The sequence below is a fragment of the Folsomia candida genome, unplaced genomic scaffold (assembly GCF_002217175.1).
Source record: "Folsomia candida strain VU population unplaced genomic scaffold, ASM221717v1 Fcan01_Sc001, whole genome shotgun sequence".
In the NCBI taxonomy this organism is placed as follows: Eukaryota; Metazoa; Arthropoda; class Collembola; order Entomobryomorpha; family Isotomidae; genus Folsomia; species Folsomia candida.
Window position 1 is genome coordinate 1216936 of NW_019091193.1, and position 24873 is coordinate 1241808.

The following is a 24873-nucleotide window of genomic DNA, read 5'->3' on the forward strand; positions in this document are numbered from 1 at the left end:
AGTTCAACGCTACATATTTGGATCGTTGTTGAAGCCAAAATCTAAGAATAAATCCTATTCATACGAAATCATTTTGCTAAATACAATAAAATTCAGATTTGCTTTTCAATGCTTTATTGATTTATCGAAATATCTGATTAGTTTTCAGAGTCGTTATATTTACCAGAAGTATTAAGTGAAATATTGGTTTGAAAATAGTTAGCTTAGCTAACTTAGCTATATATAAATCACAACAAACACAGGTTTCCTGTTACTTATGAAACACCGGAAACAAAACAGACACCAAAACATGTTTATCTTTAAGCTTCGCCACATAACAAATTAGCGTAACAGCTACCAGTTTCCCAAAATGGCAGACTTATTTACTTTGGTTGGATTAATTAAGAAACTTTTTGTTCGAGTAGGAATAAGTTACTTACCCGTCATGAGCCGCCGTCTCGCGCAAGTTCTCCGATAAGCGACAATGATGCGTAGGTTGAGATAAGCCAGAAGGATTGTGGGGATGAGGCGAAAGATTAGACTGATAAACCATTTGTAGACAAGGTACAAAGTTGACGATAAAAATTGTTGGTTTTCCTTCCCTTGGTATTTCTCCAGTCCTGCGGAATAAATGGAAAAGAAGGATAATTAGCTGGTAGATTTATCTACTACATACACACATACAAGTGGGTAGATGCATCATGCATCTGATAGGAACCGTTGAATAGGTTCAAAATTTTTCATTAGAACTTTCTCCATGTTTTACAAATTGGTCCCGATTGAATAATTGTGTTTATTTTCTCATTTTTTTACAAATAGGTCAATATTTTGAGCCAAATTATTACACAAACAACCCCTCGGCGGAATTTAATTTTTGTTCATTTGCTAGCTAATATTGGTGGAAATGATGTTGACTTAGATATTTTGTAAATAGTTTTGGGGATTTCTAAAAATATCTTTGATGAATACATCCTAATATGTTTAATATCAGACCTTCAAGTTCCGTTGAGAATAAGTACAAACTTTAATCAAGTATTCATTCTTGTAGATTGATATTTCATTTAATGAAATTTATTAAGCTGTACGGTTCCCACTCATCCAAAATTGTGGATTTAGTATGAACTGTAGAATTTTCCAATTACTCTCACCGGATATGAGTTTCCGTCTAAAAATACAAAACTCATTTCATCTGAAAAGCCAATTAAGCAGGCTGGATATTAGATTAGATTAAATTTTTCTAGAAATGTTACAAAGCTCATATTCAAGAATAGTACGCGCTTAATAAGTAAATTAAGAACTTACACGTGGTAATGCTTGTACAAATATTGTTAGGCCCTGGTTATGATAAGCATTGCCGGTAAAATATTTACCGGCTAACGCAAAATTCACTACGCTGATCTAGTTTTATACACAACGTCACGTCCTGTATATACATAATTAAATCCTTCCCTAAACTTGATAAAAATGTTATCCCATCTATTAAATTCTTTTAAGATTTTCTACTTTTATTTTAGCCTACAAAAGTAAACACGCCAAGAAAAGAAAGTGGAGAGAAAGTGTCGGAAGAGAAAGCACATCACACAGGCTGATCTCATTATTTACGGGACAATAGAGAAACCAAGTCAACCATGCTTTTGCTACTTTCACTCCAGTGCCATATGGGAAATTCAATAGTCATTAATCTACTGGAGGGATGTAGTGGCCGGTCGGGTGGAGTGGACATGTCGGGGAGGAATTAGGTTGGAACGGATTACAATTTTTTTTTCCTTTTCCTAATTTTTGGGTTGTGGGAATTGGGGAAAATAAATAGGAAAGGAAATCAAGATGAAAAGGCTTCCGGGTGTTTAGTAAATGTTTCAATAGTTTTGCTAAGAAAGTTTTTTGCTTGAATTGACCAATATTTCAGAAACATTAGAAGAAGTAAATATAAAATAGCATATATATTTAGCCTCTGGCGGTCCATCAAGGTAGAATAGATTTTGGACCCTACGAAGATATTAATAAAAACTAATAAAAACTAATTATTAAATGCTTAATTCAAAGTTATCATAAATTTTGTAAGCTTGTTTGAAAGCAAAATATCTAAATGACGTAAGCCGGTCAAAACCTAAATTTTCCAATTCTCCATGTCTAGGTTAGTTCCTTGACCAAGCTAATTCAATTTTTTCCGCTATTTGCCAAATTGGACGGCATGCAATACAAACCTCAAAATTTTGTTGCATATTTGGAAATTTCACACCAAGGTTTTATCAGTTTTAAAAATAAATCATATTTAATAAACTCTCCCAACGGGGTAGAGAATTTCCAAACGATCTCAAATTCCAAACTTTTGATTAAATTTTGACTCACCATCCTCCGACTGACACTGCACCAGCGAGAATCTCATCATATGTGGGGAATGTGCAATCAGAGTGAGAATCGGGATTGAGGCGATGATAATGTACGCTTTCTTCGATCCCTGCATCGCTCTCGACTTTTCGGGATGACAGACAGCTACGAATCGCTCCATGGTCAGGGCTACCAGCATCATGACGCCGATACCTTGAAGAGAAAAAAGTTAGATTTGATACTTCCTCTGGCTAAGATAAAGTATAGTAAAAGTAAAAAAGGTAAGGGGCATATATGTCTTTAAGGATTGTCGTATCACAGAGAAAGTTTTTGATCTAATTTCACAAGTGCGAATTGCTGATAGGCTCCAAGGACAGAGATTTATTCTCTTTATTTTAGGTATGCTAACATTTTGTCAATGCACAATTTAATTGATTCTAGTAAAGTAATGTATTCGCAGAGTAAATAATAGTTTAAGTCGTGTCCATGGCAACCTACTAAATCCGTATCAATAATCGTAAAAAAATCGTAGAAATTCACACAAAAATACATCTAAAAAAAGCTCACCCCTAAGCGGTGTCACAAACGTGTTCCCTAACCTGACGAGAATTTATAAATTGAACACTTCCTCCAGTTCCTTCCCTGGGGGAGCGTTCCGAGTATGGCGGAAACATTTCCGCGTTGAATGGCGACACTGACACGTTGAATGAGGAAGGACTTGGCACGTCCTTCCCCCGTAGTTGAGGCGATCCTCTCGCCGATGGCCTCGATGAGGTAGAGCCCCTCCTTTGCCCACACCCCGGTGGTCTCCATGGCGACGGGGACGAAAAGAAAGCGGTCCTGGAGGAAGGCGTACTTCCGGTGTTTGGCGCTTTGGGCGGTCTCGGCGGCGGCACCCGGCCGAATACTTGTTGCAGAGAGGTAGGATGGGGCGAACGTGTCGGCACACGTGAAATCCCACACCAGGGATCTTCCACGTGACCAGGGGACCATGGTCAGTCCGTCCGGCTTTTTGCCGTCGGCTCTTGCACAGCCGGGCGGCTCTCGGATGCAGGGGACTTCGGCCGACCTTAGGGCGCGGGCGATGACATCGTTGGCGGCGGCGTGCCGAGAGTGGCGGCCCGCACTCTTTCGGCACTTCAGGCCATGGTAGCCTCTGGTGGTGACCTGTTCGCCGCATGGGCATCGACGGGGGACGCAGATGTCGCATCCAAGCCGGAGTGCGGTCGCGACCCTTTTGTCAATTCAACTTCGCATGCATTTTTCTTTGGTAATGTTGGAGTGTTCTTACATGTTTCTGGAGTTGCTGGAAATCTGGGAAGAATATATTGACGTGCCAAATTTTGCAGAAGTTTGTACATATTCAGTGGCTATGTTCATGGTAAACGTGTTACAGAATTTGTCTTAAAGAACGCCCTATACATATTAGCGTAATGCATATTCAATATTCATTGCGCAGTTTCTTCTATTGAATGGAACATACATGTTGGCAATGTACAAAATGATAGGATACCTAAAATTCGATAGGTTAATGTAACGTTTTAACTTTTCTACCCTTTCTATTTAACAATGAAAAAAGTTTTTATGATAATGATATTAACATTATGCAAAGTATGCTATTTCAGATACGTTCAAAATCAAATGCAAATTTTCGCAACGTGCCAAAACTTCACTTCTCCGTTTCCGAAATAGAAATCTATGTGAGATTGAACCACTTGAAATAACATACTTGGTCTATCTCCTTCAATTTGGAATAAAGTTGCTACGTGATTTTCTACTTTCTCCTCCTTAAACTTTCTTCATGCCTAAATTTTGCACTTATCTTCAAGTCCCTATAATTATGTTACCGACACGAAAGTTCTAAATAGATTGCCTACAAAATTGAGTGGGTGCACTGGTCCCGAAAGATGGTGAAAGTGGGCACTTTTTTTAATAAGTATGGAATTCCTCTGCTTTCACCACTTTCTCCGGAATTAAATTTCCGTCTATTAAACTGGGATTTCTCTCAAAATTTGGCATTTATTAATTGTTCGGGTTTTTTAATTTTTGCATCACCAATTCAATTTAAACTTTGCGTCAGTAATTTGAACACTTACCCAGACACGAGTTCCCCAAATAGAGTTCCAAATATGTGTGGAAAAACGCCTGATACAAACTACTCCATGGTCCCACCTCATTGTGAAACAAGACTCGGACGGCGAACGGAATCGCGACAACAATCGCCATCAGGGCTGCGGAGGAATAACCTGGAAAATGCGGAATAAACGAGGCTATTAGAATTCAATAGGCTTAACACAAAGTGCTGGATATTCACTGTTACATGATTGTCTGGTTTTGGTAGGGTTGCAAGTGGGATAATTGGTGGTGGAATATTTCTGGACAATTTTGTTAATTTAGAAATTAGAAAATTTATTTTCTTTGCACTTATCAAGATTTTAAAGTGAGCAATTAAACTATACGCATCTCCATGAGAGAACTTCCTACGAGTTTGCATTCTAAGAAATTAAAATCAGTTAAAAACTGAATTGGAAAATTAATGGTTGTATTTTGGAAGGTTTGGTAAAAGTTTTTGACTTTTCTGAGTGACTTGAAATCTCGGTCAGAATTTTTGTAAGGGCGAACTATGCAACCCTGTCTGTGAAGCTTGAGAGACAGACACGTATCGGCTTTTCAATTGGCATTGAGAGAATGGAGGAGGTCGTTAAGGAAGACAGCTTTCACACTGCAGTATTCTTCTCCTCCCTCTAATTGCGGTGGTTAGACTTTCCTTTAATGTGGGGAATGTCGAGGGGAAAGCGAGGAAGCCTGGGCGAAAGTCAATATTAAAACGAGGCTGTTGTACAAGTTGAGGTATTTCCGGAATTTTCAATGCTCAGATTTCTTTTCACTCTTTCAAGATCTTGTTACGGTTTGGAGCTAGGGAAAAATTCCGCGAATGCAATTAGCGTTCTTTTATTCATGCTTAATTTTAATTTATAGGTCTCTGGGAGTTTTTAAATTGGCCAACATCTTTTGCCAGGTTTCGCAAGTTTTGGAGGATTAGTGGAAAAACATGAATAAAATACACCTTCGCAATTTCACTGCTTAAGAAGGGTGATCTACTCCTCGGGGTGTACATAACATATGTAATCTTTTTCAGGAAAAAACGAAACAGGAACTTTAAATATACATTTTGCATATTTAATTAATGACATTGCAAATTCATTCTACACAGTAAATATAGAACAAAGTGATTCATAAAACTCGATTGTATTCAGATGACCAAAAATTCGAAATGTACATACTTAGAACAATTTCATTCCATTTTTTAGTACCATTTCATTAAAACAAATCAGATTTGTATAAATTATTTAATTTTCTCAATTAATTACATGTTTATTTTTCATAAGTTTAGTAAAATTCTGAATACGTTTTTATACATGTACATAGTTATGTGAAACGTATTTATGGCACATGGCATACTCATAATATGTATATGAATTCTTTCACTTTCATGATTCCAGTATTTCTCGCAAGTTAAAGGAAACAAAAAATTATGCACATGTACATATAGGTATACAAACTTTCAAGGTACATGCAGATTGTTGTTTTCAAACGGAGGAAGTTTTTACATACATATAATAAGTCAGGTTTAGGTCGTCATTAATTCTCTCGCTTTCAAGATTAAACGTGGGAAATATATGTGAAATTTATTACAAGTGTAAATATGCAGACGTTATGGGGAGAGCTTGTGTTCTTCTACTGCGTTTGTACATTTGCTAAGGAGTACTAAAATTGTTTAAGAACTCTTACGGGTAAAAGTTATGTGGGTTAGTTGGTAAGTACATAAATTCATAAGCACGACCAATTCTCATTACAAGTGTGTATGTAAAGGTTGTTATGTAGGGACTTTATTGCTCATAAAAGTGCATATTAAATTATGTATGGTCCCATTATTTCTTTAGGACTTGTACATATATACCCAGAATGCTGCAACATGTCTGCTTAAAGTTATAAGATACTGAAAGACGTAATTTACTGAGTACATACTTATTAAATTGTGATGAACACTCATTTCTTTCTAGGTTAATTATTAAATTTGTCATAGCTTAGGACAATTAGAAATATTGGAATTCAATATCCTGAAATAATTGAAAAATAAATTTCGTTAATCTCAGTAAGCTTGGCATCTAAATTGACAATATTTTTCGCTGCAGCCGCAAATGGTGAAAGTAAAATTATGGGTGAAAAATGAGCATCAGCTAATTTTTAAGCACACATTAAATGTCCCATTAATATTAAGCTCGGATAAAAACAGTTAAAAATATTATGTTTTAACTACACATGTAAAAATTGACGAAATTTACAATTTGTCTGACATATTTATATATGTATTGAGCATTCCCTGACTTTCACCCCACATTTTTTTATACTATTTAAATAAAAGTCTCATTTTCCCCTTTCATGACTACGGAAAGCTTATTCCTTCGTCCCGGTGTGACTTATGATCATAATAATTCCAGCTATAGAAAACTTTTTCTCCCCTTAACCGGCTGCAGGCCGAGGAATGGTTCGGTACTTAGTTCTTCCAACAAGTTTTCGACATGCAGAAGCACGAAGAGAAAGTTATGTATGGTACGTAAGATGCGATAAGGATAAGGATACCGTGACAGGGAACATTTGGCAGAATTTGTTACGTGTCCTGGCACCAGTTTGACTTTTGTTTCCACTTTTTGGCAAGTTGTGAAAACGTGTTGGGAAGAATTATGGCAATTTTGTGAAAACACTTCTTTTTCAGAGCAAATGGTTGAAGAGAAGGAGACATTGAAAATGCATTACGCCCTCGTCATCCGGTATTCATATTTAATGTTGGGAGAGAGAATGGATAAATTTCGCAAAATATTTGTTTCACTAACAAAATTTGGGAAAAAGTCGACAATTTTTAGATTTTAGTTTGTGTCATTTTAACAAGAATTCATTTTTAATGCAACGTTATTTTGTTTGCAAAGTTATATTGGTAGCCAACAATAATTAATGGACAAGTACGTCAATGTATTTATGTAAGTTAAACACATGTATCAAGAAGCAGAATAATCTAGAGTCAAAATAAAATATACATATTTTCCAGCCTTTATTTTTCACAAAATATGTGTTATGACATTTATTTATTTGTCAAGGCTAATCAATGCTAATCTTGGCTATTAAGGAGTACTCATGCAGAGACGGAGTAGGTACATATGTAAAACTGTTTCCCTCACTTATTTCTTGCACGTGGTGACTTTCACCCTACGCATTAACTAGATTGAAATAAAAAATAGGATGCAAGTAACCCACCAGACAAAACAACAAGAAACGTGGATATGGGCACGCATCTGAATTTTTATCAAATCGTATTATCCTTGTTATTGAAACATCTAGTCAGGTTTCTTTCCAGACTGTGTACAAATCACCTGGGAATTGTGAGTGATGTACATGGCATTGCCTTAGACATGCAATGACAATTGGCACATGACCTTTTTATGCGGATTTTTATTACGTATGCCAAAAGAGACAAGGAAATGAACATATTTTCTGGCATTCGGCGAAGTGATGTAATTAAAGCGAATTCTTGATTTCTCTCGTGGTAATAAATATCAGCGTGTACTTCGTATTCTATCTAGCAGTATTTCCTCACCGTAATGTACTTATCTCAGTACTCTATTTAGTAAATATTGTGTAAACATTCCCATTGACAAAATAGGGTGAAGGGGGAACAATAAATATTATGAGGAGGACATGTGCACAATATGTTTATTGAACTCACTAATATAGGAGACATTTCATTAGTGATTGATTTGCTTGGTAAATACGTACACATATTCCTTCAATAAAGGTCGAAAGGTTGTGGAAATCCACAATACTTAATTTCATTGCAACGCACAAGTTAGTAAAATCACGACAATTTCACAACGCACCAACCAATTACTGAAATGAGTTTGTCTCGAGGTATAAAAGCTCCGTTGTTCAGGAGAATATGATAGTCGAATTTATCATCTTATTGCAATAACAAACAGCCAGACCAAGTTGAGCCGATATCTTTCGGAGTCCTTGGATCAGTATTTTCACATAAATATCATATTTCAATTTCCACTTGCGGAATTTCACCAGTCGTTGGAGACTTTGAAAATCGGAAACTATGGGAGACTTAAGGCTGGTCTATTTCGACATTAGAGGTTTGGATTAATTTACTTCAATAAATATGATGTTAAATTAATATTAAGTGTTAAATTGATAACTTTTTAATATTTTAGGGATGGTAAGATGTCCAGGGATTAGATACCTTACCCGTAAGGTTTTGTAAGGCATGGTAAAGCAATTAAGGTTTGACTAATTTAGGCGGAACCGATCCGTTACATGCTAACGGCGGCGGGCGTAGGTTCGTCTTAATATTTGCATTTAAATAAATGAGATTTAGATAAATTGGCCAATGCTTTTTAAATTGTTTAATCTCAACGTAGCCTTCACCGATGATAGGATTCCGCTAACGGCATGGACAACCAAAAAGAAGGGTATGTTATCCGAATTTGAGAGGATTTGTTAACAATATTTTTTCCGGTTATTTGGATCCCTTCAGGTTTAATAAACCTAATGCAAATTTATGTTTATTGATTAATTTGATAATGAAACAGGCACGCTGGCCAATATCATGCGAAGAAAGTCATCCTTAGCTGAAACAGCGGCTGCCCTTGGTATATTTATTTACATCTGAATTATCTATGCATTTGAATTTTTTTAATGCACTTCCAGCTAAGGATATGTTAATTTTACAGGTTTGACCAAACAGTTTGTCGGACAGCTGCCAATTCTTGTTGTCGGTGAAAGTTTCGTTTTAACCCAACCACTCACGGTTATTCGATTTCTGGCAAAGAGATGCGGCTTCAATGGCAAAACGGAATTGGAGGAAGCCAGAGCTGAAGAAATTTCTGATCTGGTGTACGATCTAAGGATCTGTAAGTTAATGGAGATTTAACAAAAATTGCAAACGAAAGAGTGCAAAATTTATTTTGTCTCGTCAGTGGCTATGGAATTTGAGGGGAAAGCATTCAAGTCCAACACCCCAGATATTGTTCGTCATACAGGTTTTACATATTTTTAATTACTTTGCATATCTACACAATATTTGCACAGTAAATAATAAATCAACTGTTTTTCTAAAGTATTCCGGGATTTAGCTACCGCTCCAGAATCGAAGGAGAAGACAAAGATGCTGGAGGACTTTCAACTAATTCATTTCCCACTTTATTTCCTTGCTGGAAAGCGAGGAAGCCTGGGCGAGGAAGCCTGGGCCTGGGCTAACAATTTAATTCCTTGCTGGAAAACAGTGGTGGGGATTGGATTGCTGGGGAAAGTATGACCTACGGGGATTTTGTTTTGGGTATAAAAATATGTTATTTATATTAATGTGAGTCTGGTTTTTGCAAAATCTATTGATTTATCATGTTCGAATCGTATAGCCAACTTTCTTGACATTGCGTTGGAATTTGTGGATCCTAATTGCTTGGACGAATTTCCAAAACTAAGAAAGCTAATGGATGATGTGCTTGGAATACCGGAAATTCAAGAGTGGCGGAAACTCCAAGAAATAAAAGCGTTGCAACGTTTGGCGGAAAATGCGTAATCAAGCAACTTAAAGACAGTCGAGTACGTAGCCATAAATATTTCATGTTGTAGTTAAAAACTGAATAATATCAATATAAAGTTTCCATATGAATAAAAAATAAATAAATGTTGAAAAGATGAAACTATGTATTTGTGTATCTTCTATTATTCCTGTCGGCAATGCATAAATACATTCATATATTCATCTAGCTTGTCATAATTACTAAAGCTGCTTTATTAACTTGAATTTTTAATTTAATAAGTTATAACAAGTTTACATATCTCAGGATTGGGTTGATTTTTTGGGATCGGAAACATATTGTGGCAAATAGCAGAATATTATTCCACAGAAATCTTTGCAGCTTTTAAATACGTAAAGTAGAGTTTCTTATGGTAAGTATTTGTCCTCCTCCCTTACTAGCTTTTGAAACAGGTAGAGCAAAATCCTCTTGTTTTTGCAACATTTCTCCCAAGAGGGAAAAAGGAAGTTCAATTATTCAAACTTTTTCCAGACAAGGGAACCCCATGTCGTCTCTCCAAAATTAAGGACTTATCCACTGATTAGTTTTTTTTGTTCGAGTATAGTATAAGCCTCCACTTTCTCTTACATTTTGGTTGAAGAAGACTGGGTAGCTGACCCACATCATGGGAGAAGAAAGTGACAACTTTTTCTCTCAACAGAGAAAATGAAAAGGAAAGTTCTCGGATGAGTCGTCTAGACTGGGGATAGACTAAGAAGGAGAAAGTCAAAAGCAGTGTGGCAATAAAGTAATAAAGTCGTAAAATATAAAGACACAGAAGTATAGATGTGGAAGTTGTGGGGATATTTGAGGAAGGGGATTACAACTTTATGCATCTGCATATACGGCACAAGTGTATAGTGTTTGTTTGTACATAGATATATTTTTGGTAGGATATTAAACAAACCGGTGTCCCTAGCTTGATCCTGCGGTCCTTGCAGATTTGCGTACTATTTAGTCGAAGCAGATACAGAATTTCTGCGACAGAAACACAAGAAAGGAAAACTTGCTATCAATTGGGCTACATCGCTGGATTAGATGAAGTCTAACAAGGTCTAATAAAGAAATGCCTGCATTGCCATGGCTTTCACCACGAGTGAGTAATCATATCAGAGCCTTCAATGTTTATCCATGTTTTATTAACGTCTTGCCTCAATATTTTGTTCTGAAATTGTAGATATACATTTATACAATTTAAATTTATTTACGTGTGCTACGTATCCACACATTGGAATAATAAATGAAGAGAGAGAGGATTTTGGTTTTCGCATACTGAAATTATGTACATAATTTCCTGTACAGACGTGAAACAGTTATACGAATGCAGATGAGTTACTTATGTAGAAATCCAGGTCTGAGGTAGAATGTGGTTGAAATTAAAGTAGGCTTTGTAGACGTAATGTATTAAATATTTACATAGTTGGAAGGAATGGGAATGTCTGTAAAGGATATTTCTTAAGCCGCACAATCTCACGGTCTCAATTGGTATGAATGCCGTATTATGGTTGTACTTGATTAGATTTAAGCTCTCAAGAGATTTCATGAAAATGTTGATATTTGCACGGAAAGAATAAATATTTATTTGCATAATGAGCTAAGTAACATTTGCAAATATAATTTCATTATGATCCACACCTAGTCAGACGTTTCTTTTTCTGTTGGTACAAAAGTCTAAGAAATATTTCGACATCTTGCTGGCTTTCTACCGAGAAATCTGTTTATTGTGTAATGGAATGAATTATGGAATTCTTTACCATTGCGAGTATTCAATCCAAGCTCAAATTAAATCAGGGTACCCTAGTCTGTAGAGCTGAGTTTTTTATAACTTAATCCCGGTTGCTTAATGTGGTTTTGTGGGATTTAATATTTATCAAGAGCTTTATAAACGTTTAAAATTGTGTAATTTTGTATTGCATTTAAATTATTACTTCGTCAGTTATTTGGGGTCTCTTTCAAATGATTTGTATAAAGAAAACTGACAAAATATTGGATTTTCATTGCAAACCTCAAGGTTTTTGGAACCCTGAATTTAATTCTGCGTAAATATTTACGTACAGACAAAAGTATTTCAAAATGCTGTATCGTATTAATGTTTACCGAACTAAATTGGCTTTAAGATTACGATGGTAGCTTATTTGTGCAGTAATTGCCACCGGCAGGAAATAAATTACAGATCCATAACCATATGCTGTGTAAATATTCAAGATGCCGTACATAATACAATACAATACAATATTTGCTAAGGGGACTTTATTTAGTCCACACATCTATGTATATATTTAGTGTATGACTTAATGCATACTCATGGTGTTAACAAATACATGCCCCGCAATAGGAAAATTAATGATTATAAATCTTGACAAATTTTGTTTGGCAAAATAAATAAAAATTTAATGAGACAGCATTTGATCAGTCACAAAAAATTAAATATGGTTATTTACGATGCGAAAATTTTATTCCTTGCGTTCTAGAAGTTTGTATTTGTTCATCGCAGTGTCACCTACGTACACATTAACTAATTTTTCCGCACAAGAATGCATTTCCTGCAGAATTCATCCAACACGTAGAATTCTCTCTAGGAGACACTCCGAACTCGTGAAAGAAATGACTTTCCCTTTCTCAGAAAGAAAGTTGTTTTTCTTTCGCAATTTCCCCTTGTTAGTGACCAGCTGTGAATGAGAAGAAAAAGAGAAGAAAAGAGTGCTTTTAACCCAAATAAAAGAAGAATGTCCATGCAGAGAGTGGACGGCTGGCAGGATGTCGGATAAAGAGGAGCAGCAGGAGGTCGAGAAAGAAAAGGAGAGGAAGGACGGATATCGTACACAATTCCCTTTGACTCAGAGCGACACATTTACATGGCAAAAACATACACAGTGACATATATTTGGATGCTGATGTCCAGTGTTCGGGAAACTCAATTTTGGACAGTGGTCAAAAATGGTCAAAAATGGTCAAAATGTTTTGACCATAGGAAAATTGCAATAATTTCCAAAATTTATTAAAAATTCCAACATAATTTAAAAAATACTCAACAATCAAAAATAGTAAAAAAAATTGGACTTTTGGACAATGGTCAAAACTGGTAAAAAATGGTAAAAAATGGTAAAAAAAACTTTCAAACATTTAAGTTGCCATAAATTCCAAAACTTGACTTCCGAAATTTATCCCAATTTCAATCTAATTCTCAAGAATATTTTAGACGCATAAAGGTATTAAAAAATGTCCAAAAAATCCAACTTAGCAAAAATGTCGATTGGAGTGGTCAATTTAAAAAGTTAACAGACCTTTTCAGACTACAACATCAATGGTTATTGGCACTTTTAGGTGGTCATTCTCGTTTGGTTTTATCCAGTCGGAACCATACCTTTACCAGAATTGTGTAATGAGCCTCTCTCCGAGAGTGAAAGTAGGGGCGGATTGAGTAATAAAGTCAGTCCGCCATTAAATACAAATGCAGTCATTATGAGCTCTCACGATTTTATACGACTCCATAAAATGCCCTGTGGTCAGTCACGTCCACTACAAAGGAAAGTGTTCAATTTCTAGAGAATTCTTGTAGTGTAAGAATCGTGACCCACCACAAGTGAGTATGCAGATTGTTATGTAACGGGAATCTGTTTAAAACTTTGTGCGGTTGGCAGTTTGTATTATTTGTACATTCCTACACATGAATTTTAAGTTATGTAAGGTTAAACTTTTCACTTCGTAGTGAAAGTGGAGAAAGTCGGGCAGAAATGGAGAGCTCTACTCAAGTGAAATGTAGTAGGAAACAGGTATCGAATTATATTTCTACCGTAAATTTAAAATGCCCTGTTCTATTCTACACAAGTCCTGGAACGTGTGTTTGAACGAAATGTTTAAGTTAAAAAAATTAAACATTTAACTGACAGGGGCAAGGCAATTGGATTAGGCGAAGAAAATAAAGCCAATTACTAAAGTAAATGATAGTTTGTCCAAAGCCAAATTTCCATGAAATATTTCATAGAAATTGGTCAATTACTTACTTAAATGTCTGTTAAGTAAAGAAATTAAACACAGTTGGGCGGACTTTTTTAAATTCGTTACTTGGTTGACTAGCATAAAAAGTTATACATATGTACATGTGTCAGGTTTGGAGAGACTTCTGCAATATGAAATATGTTTTAGTGTCGTGTTCCACTTGATTTGTTAATTAACTTGGCTTCATATCAGTACTTCCGGTTACAGATGTGAAAGAGGAGCAACCACCCTGCGGCAGCTTTATTACGCATCAGGAAAGTCAGACAGCTACAATTTTGTTGTCTGTTTGTGAGACAGACGTGATAGAAATTTGTAGCAGTTTACTCAATTAAGTAAATAAATGAGAGCTATGATGAGTGCCTTCAGAAACTATTGGATATTGTACGGAAAGGTCAGAGTGCGAATATTACTTAATTTTGGGATTGCTTGCTAACATTTTGTTGCGAATTGTGTTTCAGTATGTATTTAGTTTTACTTTATTTTAAAAAAATGTTCCAAGTAATGTTCGAAAGTAAAATTATACTAACTTTAATAAATTTCCAAACATATTTCTATACAATGTCCAGCTTAAATAAAGCTTCGTATGAAAAATATTCACAACTCCTCAAAATGTCCGAATAGTCTCGAGATACCGATTTACAACAAAAACATATTTACTTTCCAAGTCACGAATTTACAGGTTGTGCTCAAAACAACAGCCTATGCGTTGAGAATGAACTTTGTCGTGTTGTTCGTCGTGTCAACTCTCTCCAGACTTGGCCTGATTCCTGTAGAAATTCATACCTCTGGAAGTAAAGTCTGAGTTGTAAAGCTGTTCAAGAAACTTAGTAAGAATAATGAGGCGAAATCAAGAATTCATGACTTTAAGAGAAGAGGTTTATCATTTTTTGTAAACTTACTACATTACTCTGTCCTTTATTTGGTAGGCGGTTTCACGTCAAACAATAAGAGGAGACGAACATTTGTAAAGTTGAGACATTGTGATTTTGTAATAATTTTTAAATTTGCAAGTGTTTCCCACATAAATTTCTCTGGAAGTAATACTTGAATTATGGGCTTTGATTTATTTTGTATTTTGTAGCCCTTCAAAAAATATGATTTCCTAAAAGCAACATACGAATGCAGTCTAGCGGAAAACTTCAATTTTCTGAAATATCTTACAATCCACCTGAATCACTAAATTTTGATGCGAGTTCGCAAAAATTCAGTAAATATCGTGACACACCTGTCTGTACATAAGCTCAGCTTGCTTTTGACTTTGTTTTCCCATATTAATACTGACATGCCAATCCCAAATCTAAAACGATTTATCTGGAACACAGCTTGAAGCTGAAAAATATTCGATGTGGAAAATCCTTTGATACCTTTCTCCCAGGACAGAGTGGAAAATGGAACGGTATTTTGCATGACAGGTAAACACACGCTATGTCAAGGAAGTGAATTTGTCGGATACAAAAATGTCAGAAAAATGTGTCGCAGTTTCACATACTTACTTCCCCTAGTAACAGGGCATCAAGTTAGGAGTTACGTTAATTGACAGTTTATTTATCTTGAATTTAATTCCGGCATTATGTGTCAAAGAATTTAGAAAGTATGTGTTTGACAAAGACTACCTACACTTGTCTGCATGTTTCTGGCATGGACCGCAAATGCCGTACGTTTAAGTAGATATCTTAATTCGTATGTGCACTTGAATTTTTCACCCCGCATAAATGTAAATTCAGAACAATAAGAGATTTGCAATACGATTGTAGAAATCTATTTGTTTAAAAGATGAAATATGTAGGTATGTACAGATGCAAAGTTTACCTCTGGGCCACACAATGTAGTTTTCCAGGTTTTAAGTAAACACATTTTTACAAAACTTTCACAGTTTGTGAATTCTATTTCGCTACTAACGATACGAAACCATGATTATTTCATTTCCTGATTTGTTACTACTGACGTGTAGGAACATTGTATTATATATATATGTACATTTTCTCATTATCAACCTCTCTGGTTTTGTTGTCAAGTGGGAGACATTTGTAGATCGTGCGGTTGAGTGGATCGCAATTGACTTTCTCCTCACTCCATAATATATTTCCATTCTGTGGGATGTTGAATTAATGTGTGCACTCCAATTATCATAATATCCCCTCGTTTATTACAAGTATCGATCTGTGCTTCTCCGTTTCAGTCTGTTTGGGATACCTGAAAATTTTCGAAGTGGGGCAAAAGTACTCGACTGACAGTTGGAGTAGTGAAAGTACTTGGCAAGGAAGTTTCTGGCAAGGATGAATTACCAGTTGTTTTTAGAGGAGAGTTTTTTCCAGTGAGAATAAAAGACTGTTAAAATACGGATGGAAACTATTGTCTGGGAAATTATGAAAAGACTGATTAATTAGGCATGATCAAGTTTCTTGAAAAGATATTTAATTGGGTCTTATATTTTATGGAAGTTGTGCATTCCCTGCTACCGATTGAGTTAATTTTACGCAATATTTATTCTAAATATAAGCCATTCATAATATCCGAGTTGTTGGAATGATAACCAGAATTCTCGAACAAAAAGCAATTTGCAAAGTTACGTTTTGCAAATATATTTTCGCCATGTCAAGTAAAAGATAAGCTTCTTAAGTTAAGACACAGAATTCTAAATTTGACACGTTTCCCTAAAATAAGCCCGTCATTTCAACGCCCATACAAATTCTGTCTTCTTAATTTCCTGTCTTGATCTAAATTCTCCTCGTGTTGTTTCTCTTTTCCTGCATCGATGTTGCATCTCAACTGCACGAGAACAAAACCAATTAACGCCCACATCAAGTGTTTGTAACAAAGCCAAGTGCTGCATAGGCATTAACCTCTAAATAGTTAGCAATTTTGGCAGAAAACATCTCACTTGGGGGAAAACTGCGTCTTAACCTGAATCTAGTAAATCCTACCTGGATCTCTTATTTGGTAAATAAACACGAACATATGCACTACTGGAACGAATGGCCTTAACCCATAGGGACATGTCAAGTAATAACCAAGATCCGCGGAAACTGGTTGGGGGCATCATGATACAAATACTTCCCACAATTTTGTTTGAAACCACCTATCCCACCAATGTTAAGGATCCCAAACGTTTGCCCTATCCCACAATGCTTAGGGACCGAACCTCATTTCTTGTGTCCCTGACAACAACAAGGCATTTCCATTTAGCCCGAATTAAAGCCAAGGAAACCGATTCTCCTCGTCACATTGAGAACACCTCCCCATGTATTTGCCCACCTTGGAATTAATGAGGTTGGGAAGTGCAAGTATGGAAATAAATCGTGGTTTCTGGGCTGACAGAGAAGGTGAAAGGTGAAGGCGACCGGATCCAATTAAACTTGACTTGACTTCGCAAATATACACCTACACTTGTACCACACCACCACAGATTTCATTACCTCACCTGAGCGAACTTATGTATTTGCACGTTGGGATTATTTGCGAAGTGAAAATCATGGTGGAATTGGTGACATGAAAGGTGGTGTCTGGTTTTGTGGTGGTGTTGGACTGAATGAGATTGCTTGGTCGAGGGCATGATTAATTTTCATGTTGAGTAAATATGTCACCTGGAATTGTTAGGGACAAAGACAAGTGACAGGTTTTGTGGTTGGAGGGAGATAATTTAATTTAAATTTACAGGTGAGAAAGTTTGCAAAGGTGTGGGTGGAGGTTTGCATGGGAGGAAATTTAATTTCACAATGCGAAAAAAATAAAACTGTATAAAAAATTAATCATACTTTCCTTTGATTTTTTAAAAATAATTTGAAGAAAATAAAGATAATCTCAGAGGTATTAAATTTGAATATTGGCATGTCACTAAATCTGCGCTGTATTGATTTTTATGTGGAACAATATAAGGTGAAAACATGATTAGGTTATATCTATAATCAAATTACCTACCTTAGCGAAAACCTAAATATCTTAAGGAAAATGTGTTTCACGGTTGTGTCGTATGGCCTATGAGATTTTTGACAAAATTGGCACTGAAGTAGTTTTACACTGTTTCATAAATTGAGTATGAATTGGATTGAATGTTTCAATTTACATGTCTAAATCAACTTTATTATTTTCAATTTCCCTTTCGACGGGGCAGAAAAAATATCTATTCATTAATTTGTAAAGACTTTAGTTTGTTATTTGTATCGAAATAGGGGGCGTTATTTCTGATTGTTTAGAATTTAGATGAAAGCAGTTTTATAAATTATTCATCCCGCTCCGCAAAGAACTATTTGCGAAAAAAATTGTTTATCATCTTATTGGGTCGCAGCTATTTATACAACGCATGTTTACATATTTTATTTATGAGTAGTGCGGCAACTTATGTCAGAAATATGCAAGGTGTATATTTACGAAGGATTCACTGTTATGAATATTTTTGAAACGTAACAAATAAATAATTCCTGAGGTATCTAGAGCATCCGTTCTACTTATCTGCGTATCCCCAAAGTAAATACACATCCAAGTATAAGAAACTGAGTTGCGAATTCTGGAACGAAGCAGTTCAAAACGAGGTGAAACAAGACAAACACAAAAGTTTGCAAACAAATCGTAACAATAAATAAGGGAAGAAAGTGATAACTATTTATTGTTCGTGTGCGGCTCCCTATTAATTTTCATGGGGAGATTTCACCTCACAAATTTAGGAACAAGGAGAAAAAGTAAGCTTTGTAGGATTCTTCTCCTTCAGAATAAGCAAATGTAACTACACTGATCAATGTCGTACATAAATTAGGGGTACTCAAAGTGATTTTTGATTTCAGTTTAGAAAATTATAGGTTCCTAAAGTGTATATATTTATGTTGATAAATATTTTTTTTACATATTCTTCATCAATTGTAGTTTTGTAATTAAACCATAGAGCTTATGGGGAGTTTTAGTTCTAATCATAATTTATATGCATTCAAATAAGAAAATCTGGAAAACCATGGTGGATAGTGTTCTTGCAAAATATTTAAAATATTCTTCACTAAAATTCGAACTTACTAAATTTTCAAATAAAATACCCAACTTTCGATACGAACTCTAAACTTTAATAAATAATCATGCGTGGAACGCGATCCAGACTTGTTTGCAAAAAATTATTTTGAGTACCCCTAAACTAGATCTAAATACTTATTTGTGAGAGAACACACTACTGCAGGAACACACTCCACACTTAAACCTCACAACTTTCGTGGTGAGCCGCATTTATCGCGATGAAGGAGACAATACCAAAATTCTGAAGACTCTGCGAATCTACACTTTGGTTGTTGACATATGGCACCATTTACTCAATATTGCACTTGAGATATGCCAGATAAAAGGCGCACCCATTTCATCCGGTTCACTTCACATAAATATCCACAATTTTATGCTGACTTTCCATCTGGGAAATGCAACATAATTCTGCCGGGAGGGAGATGAGAAAGGAAACATATTTTTAAGTGTTAGTGATTTCCTTGGAAATAGTTGTAAATAATTTAAGTATTCGCAATGGGGGGAAATTTAGGAAATTGATGAGATAAATAATAACGTTTATGGGCTAAATTAAATTTTATGCAAACAATTCTGAACGGAAATTTTACTTTGGGGTGCGGTGAGACGATTTTTTTTCACTATAGATAAAGAAATAGGGACCCTGAAATATTGCAGTTTCGCGATCCAGGATAAAATTTGCATCTTTTTCATCTCCTTTTTTGCGTCACTTTTATGAGAAGTGGTGCAGTGCAGGCATATTTAGATTGAGTGGAAGACGGAGGATGGACATGTTTTGAATATTTCTGGACAGAAATTTGATTAGCATAAAATATGAGGAAGACTAAAGAGAAAGTTTTTTTTCTTATGGGTCGAGATAGGACTAATTTTAAGGCTGACTTGGTTCTTATTAAATTCTGTCAAGAAGGATGTGATGGGATGAAGGAGAGAAAATATGTCGGGGATGGTTTTTGGGATTGCCTTACATAAATATGGGAGAGGAATAGATTTTGAATTCTGAGGGAACGAGGGTATTGTGAAAATTTATTTTACATACGGTATCAATGGATTTGGTACTTGTTTGGAAAATACCTAATAAAAGTAAATAAATATATTTGTATGCAAACTAATCATTCACATACCGTAATTTAAAAAAAATACGTAAGAAATAGTTTGCGACAGCTTTTCAAAAATTGATTAACCAGTAAAAGGGATAATAATGAGATAGGATTTGGCTTTATACATACATATTTTACATAATTTTAAAAATTTTCTAGAATATCTGTTCCTTGCGTAAACGTTGGCATACACATAAAAGATATTCTAAAATTAGAAAATTATAAATAATGGATTACGCTTGATGACAAATGTTAACTATATTTTTTCACACAAACCTTAATTTAAGTCAGACCTCTGTAACAAAATGTAAATCTTAGTTCTTAATCTGTGCCAACCACATCAATTATCACCCTTTAATCCGTCTCACAAGATTAAAAGATTTCCATTTCATCAGATTATCTAATTTTAATTTTCAGAGACGTTAGTTTTGGAAATCCCATAAATTCCTCAGATTGGATCACATCCAAAAACAAGATTATAAAAATTGTACGCATAATGCACTTCCCCAATCCAAATGGATACATGCACGTAAGCAGCTTGCACGACGTTAATATATATTAATCCTGACCGACCATCCATTCACCAAAAGTTTCATCTCTCTCATTACAAACAATGACACTTATACACAACAACCAACCCGTCTGACAACTTTGCGAATAACGATAACAATCGTGTTACTGATCCACTAAATATTATTACTACAACCACCACCACCACTTCTACTATTGGCAAAATCTTACGCAATAATATCACTCCTTCCATTGATATGCAGAAGTTGTAAGTAAAATCACAGCCCGCAGAAATAGTTGGGGCAATTGTGGACAATTTATGTAGATGGAGAATTACCGAGATTTTAAAAATGTAAGAAATCTCTCATCACAAAATTTATCATTAAAGTGCAGTTTCAATTTACCCCAGAATTGCCGCTGTCCTTTTTTAACTAGCACAAAAATTTTGCAAAAATTCCACTCACCCCTCATATAAATGTATGCCGTCCCCTTCATATTAGGTTGATTTAGAACGATGAGATTTAACACGTTGCCCAGCATCCCAAGCGCACAAATGGACGGCCAGATGATGCCGTACGTTAAATATTTCAATTCCTGAATTGTAAATCCGTCCAGGGAAGAGGAGGATGTTGAATTAATTACACCGTTATGAGCACTAGAAATGTGTCTGGATGTACAGAATGGGAGCGATGAGGGGGTTAAGGGGTCAAATTCTGGAGCGAAATTTGTCCCATTATTGAAATCGAGGAGGCCGAGGAGATCGTCGTCACCGAAGTCGTATCGTTGCGTGGTGGTAACTTGGACCATTGTTGCAAATTTTGTTTTTACTTATCTCTTAAGTTCGCAAAAATAGGTTAGAAATGCTAGAAATTGGCGTAGAGTTTTGGTCTACACTAAGGAAGTCCGCACTTCACTTGTGAATAATAACTGATCTACTTAATTATTAAGCGGTTCTGATATTCAAGATATTTTTGTAAACATTGCGAAGTTTGGAACCGCGGTTGCAATATTGTCTCCTGTTTTTTTCTTGGTTTGAGAAAGTTTTAAATTTTTAGGCATGTTCGTCCAGAATTTTGAATTTTTGTTGAAGTTTGAATTAAGAAAATGTTCACGAATTAAAAATATGCACAGATTTACGAATTTTTTAAATAAAGCACTTGCAAAATTCGGATTAGAAGAGATGTGTGAATTTCACAAGAGTAAAATGCATTGAGAAAAATTGTCATGTAGAAAATATAATTTTTCACCAAACAAATTCTACACGGAGCACATTTTCGTAGGAACCAGTCCGTTCGGGTGGCGAAGTGAGACTGAGGAGGAATTCGTGCAAGAATTTTCTCTTAAATGTGCTCTGAATCTGTCCAACTATTTGCACTCACTTGTATTTTTCAGAGCAAAACTTGCGTATCACGGAGTGAGAGATTCCTAAGTAACTGTGGACGTGTCTCATTCTGCCTCTTGGACTACTCAACCGTATCAAATAAATGCGATTATGTAGTGACAAACGATCGTCACGATAATTTGTCCCTGACAACATAGCTACGCAGTAATCGCCATGGTCAAAAAATATTTGGTTGTTGTTTACAAGTCGACCTTTCTAAAGATGTATGTAAGTGGACATGCATAATGTGCAAAAATGTGCAGGGCAACTTTTGCAAATATGTATTGTTGGATCTTATTGACTTGCAATTCCATGTAATGGAGTTGTGATGGAGAGATGAATATTTTGCACTGAACCATTGTCATACAAAAATAATAATTAGGAGTAATAAATTAAAAGTGATAAGTAGTGGTAGTAGCACATTATGCTATGTAAAAATTATGCATACACGAATTGAACTAATTATTCCAAGTTGTAAAATATTCTTAGAGTTGATGCCGCTGACTTGGGGAGTGGTGGAAGTAAATATGTTAATATTTATATATATGCAATTGTTATTGTTACGTGAAAAGTTGCTAGACAAGTAGTTATAATAATGTTGGGATAGTCTCGTAATTGAGAGGGGTGATGGTGGTGATTATTATTGGTGAATGAACGCTAAATTAAATTGACGTAAATTAAACTAATTTCATTTATTATCGATTAATGTACTTCACAGATTTGGTAGAAAACAAACCTTTCGGAGACAGAATTTTAAACGGTTCAATATTGAAGGTTTAGGTCAAATCGAACTTATTCTTTTTCTAATTAATAATTTTTTGGTTAAATTGCCGGTCGGAATCCATTTATTTAGCAAGGCTCGTGCTTAACTAATCAAATTCCTTGATGTCGGGCATCCTTCATCCTAATCTAAGCTGACTTAAATGGCTTCCGGGATTATATGTCTGGTCCAACTTTGCATAGATTTAGTCTCGTTTTGCGTATAAATTATGTCTTCCTTACTTAACAGCACTTTACATTCTAATTTAAGCCGACGTTGCGTAAACGTCGCGATACATCGCAAGTAGTCTTCTCCAATAAGTGGGATTTAGAGATTTGCTTAAATTAAGCTAGAACGATGCTACAAGTCGACAATGGAAAGTTATGTGGGGGACGATTTAATTAAGATTGTCGCACCATCGTGTAAAGTCAGGGTTGGGGTTAAGTTTGATACATATTTGTGCGGCTGAGGTGATACTTTAATTTATTTTATAAGTTATAAATGGTTCTAAGTAATTGAGACAAAAAGTCGATAAATATTTTTTTCAGCGTTTATTGTTTACATTTTTTTACTTACGGCAGTTTGCCTAATCTACTGAAAGGAAAATCTCTCGTTGATTAATAATTGTTACATGTAATTGTTTTGATAATGTAATTGTCTTATACCTGAAATATGTCGGGACAGAAAAATAAGGGTGTCACGGTAAAAATATGTATTATTAAATTGATAGACATAAGTACTTACCTTCAAAAAATTGAGCTCTTAAACGATTCCAATTGGTATAATATCTTAAGATTTTGCATGCATAAATTTGTATTACATACGTTAATACTTAACATACTTTTTTATAATCACTATAAGTCCCAAGCTGCTTGGAGCCGGACAGAGATATACTCTAAAAATTGCAAACTGTCGTAAAAATCGAAGGACAAAAATAGTGCTAAATTTGAGAGAGTCCTGTTCTCATTTCCCCCATGGTTTACTGCAACATGATAAAACTATTGTTATAAATATATTTTTGTATGGACCAGGAAATGGGAATGTTTCAGATTTATTTTATAGAGAACGTGCAAAACACGAGTATCTCATATTCCGCGTCACGATATCATATTCCAAATGGGATTTGATAGATGATATCTCTACGTGAGTGCATTCATTCATGAGTGCTGTGTGGCGAAATACATGTCTTCGTACAGATTTTTGCTCACCTCCGCCTACACAAATGGTCGAGACTATTGTCATCATCATTGACTCGTTACGAGAACGAGAAAAATCGATGGAAACCAACTTCCGGAAGTAAAATATAATACCTGAATGAAAATGAATGGCAAATATGTGGATGTTCCGCACATATTTTTCTTTACGTATATGTTCATAGGTTATCGAGTAACTTTGTGGCTTTCTTTATTTTATGTAGAGAAAGCAATATAACCTGGAGGATGTATAAATATGTGTGAATAAATTCATTAGTAAAGATTCCGACTCTGTCAAAGTGATCAAAATGAAATATGTACATAGATAATGCGGCAAAAATTTCAAGGTTGACAATGTCCAAACATTTAATAAATCAAAAAAAGCCTGACTTTATCATTTCTGGTGAAATTTTGCTTCACTGATACAGTAGTAAATTTGAAGACGAGAAGAAATTTCTGGAATGTTCCCGGAAATATGTAAGCCTCGATTGTGCATGATATCTGAAAACTGGTTAATTTTGGGGCCCACCTAACCAGTTGTAGAATTCTCTGTGGAATTTAATGTATTAATTAGCACACAGATCTGTGTATGTTGACAGCTTAATTACTTAGGAAACTTGGCCGGAGAGAATTTCGCAAATTGGGTGACAATATAATTAAGCCGGACCAGTAAATTTGTGTTATTTGGCCAAAGTTGATTCAATAAATTTCCTTGCATAACTGGACATAAATGTATACATATATTTAGGTATTCGTTATGAAATTGCTTGTGGGTTACGCAATTCATTATAAGTAAAACAAATTTATATCCCCGAAATGAAATTTTTTATTCGGATGCGATAATTCTTGTAATGTTACATAATGAACAAACATTTGATATCGTGGATTCAAAATATTTACGAATTATGCAACAAGAGCAAATATGTCGTGTAAATTATTTGTATATTATATTATAGTATTCAAAAAAACATATGCTCCATCATGGGATTTCTTTTTT

The 24873-nt window shown here is 35.2% G+C and overlaps 2 protein-coding genes across 6 annotated transcripts in view; one reads left to right on the forward strand and one right to left on the reverse strand.

Annotated features, from left to right (window-relative positions):
• The window catches only part of LOC110842246 (probable G-protein coupled receptor B0563.6), a 72159-nt gene extending 50155 nt beyond the window's left edge, over window positions 1-22004 (reverse strand). For 4 of the 5 annotated variants that reach the window (XR_004833740.1, XR_004833739.1, XM_022087959.2 and 1 more), the window contains exons 1-4: window positions 21007-22004; window positions 4404-4553; window positions 2329-2520; window positions 420-599 (exon numbers count right to left, since the gene is read on the reverse strand). Coding sequence is in view for 2 of the 5 variants with exons in the window: in XM_022087959.2 (XP_021943651.1) it covers window positions 420-599; window positions 2329-2520; window positions 4404-4553; window positions 21007-21349 (865 nt within the window). In the remaining 3 variants the exon portion in view is untranslated. The remainder of the gene's footprint in view (window positions 1-419; window positions 600-2328; window positions 2521-4403; window positions 4554-21006) is intronic. The other variant, XR_004833738.1, reaches the window with a different exon arrangement.
• Window positions 8324-10067, forward strand: LOC118434049 (glutathione S-transferase 4-like). Its single transcript, XM_035846749.1, has 9 exons — window positions 8324-8498; window positions 8577-8581; window positions 8662-8701; window positions 8784-8834; window positions 8955-9014; window positions 9096-9275; window positions 9342-9404; window positions 9483-9700; window positions 9780-10067. The coding sequence occupies exons 1-8, from the start codon at window positions 8462-8464 to the stop codon at window positions 9677-9679; spliced, it is 633 nt and encodes a 210-aa protein (XP_035702642.1). The 5' UTR covers window positions 8324-8461; the 3' UTR covers window positions 9680-9700; window positions 9780-10067.
• Window positions 22005-24873: the final 2869 nt, after the last annotated feature.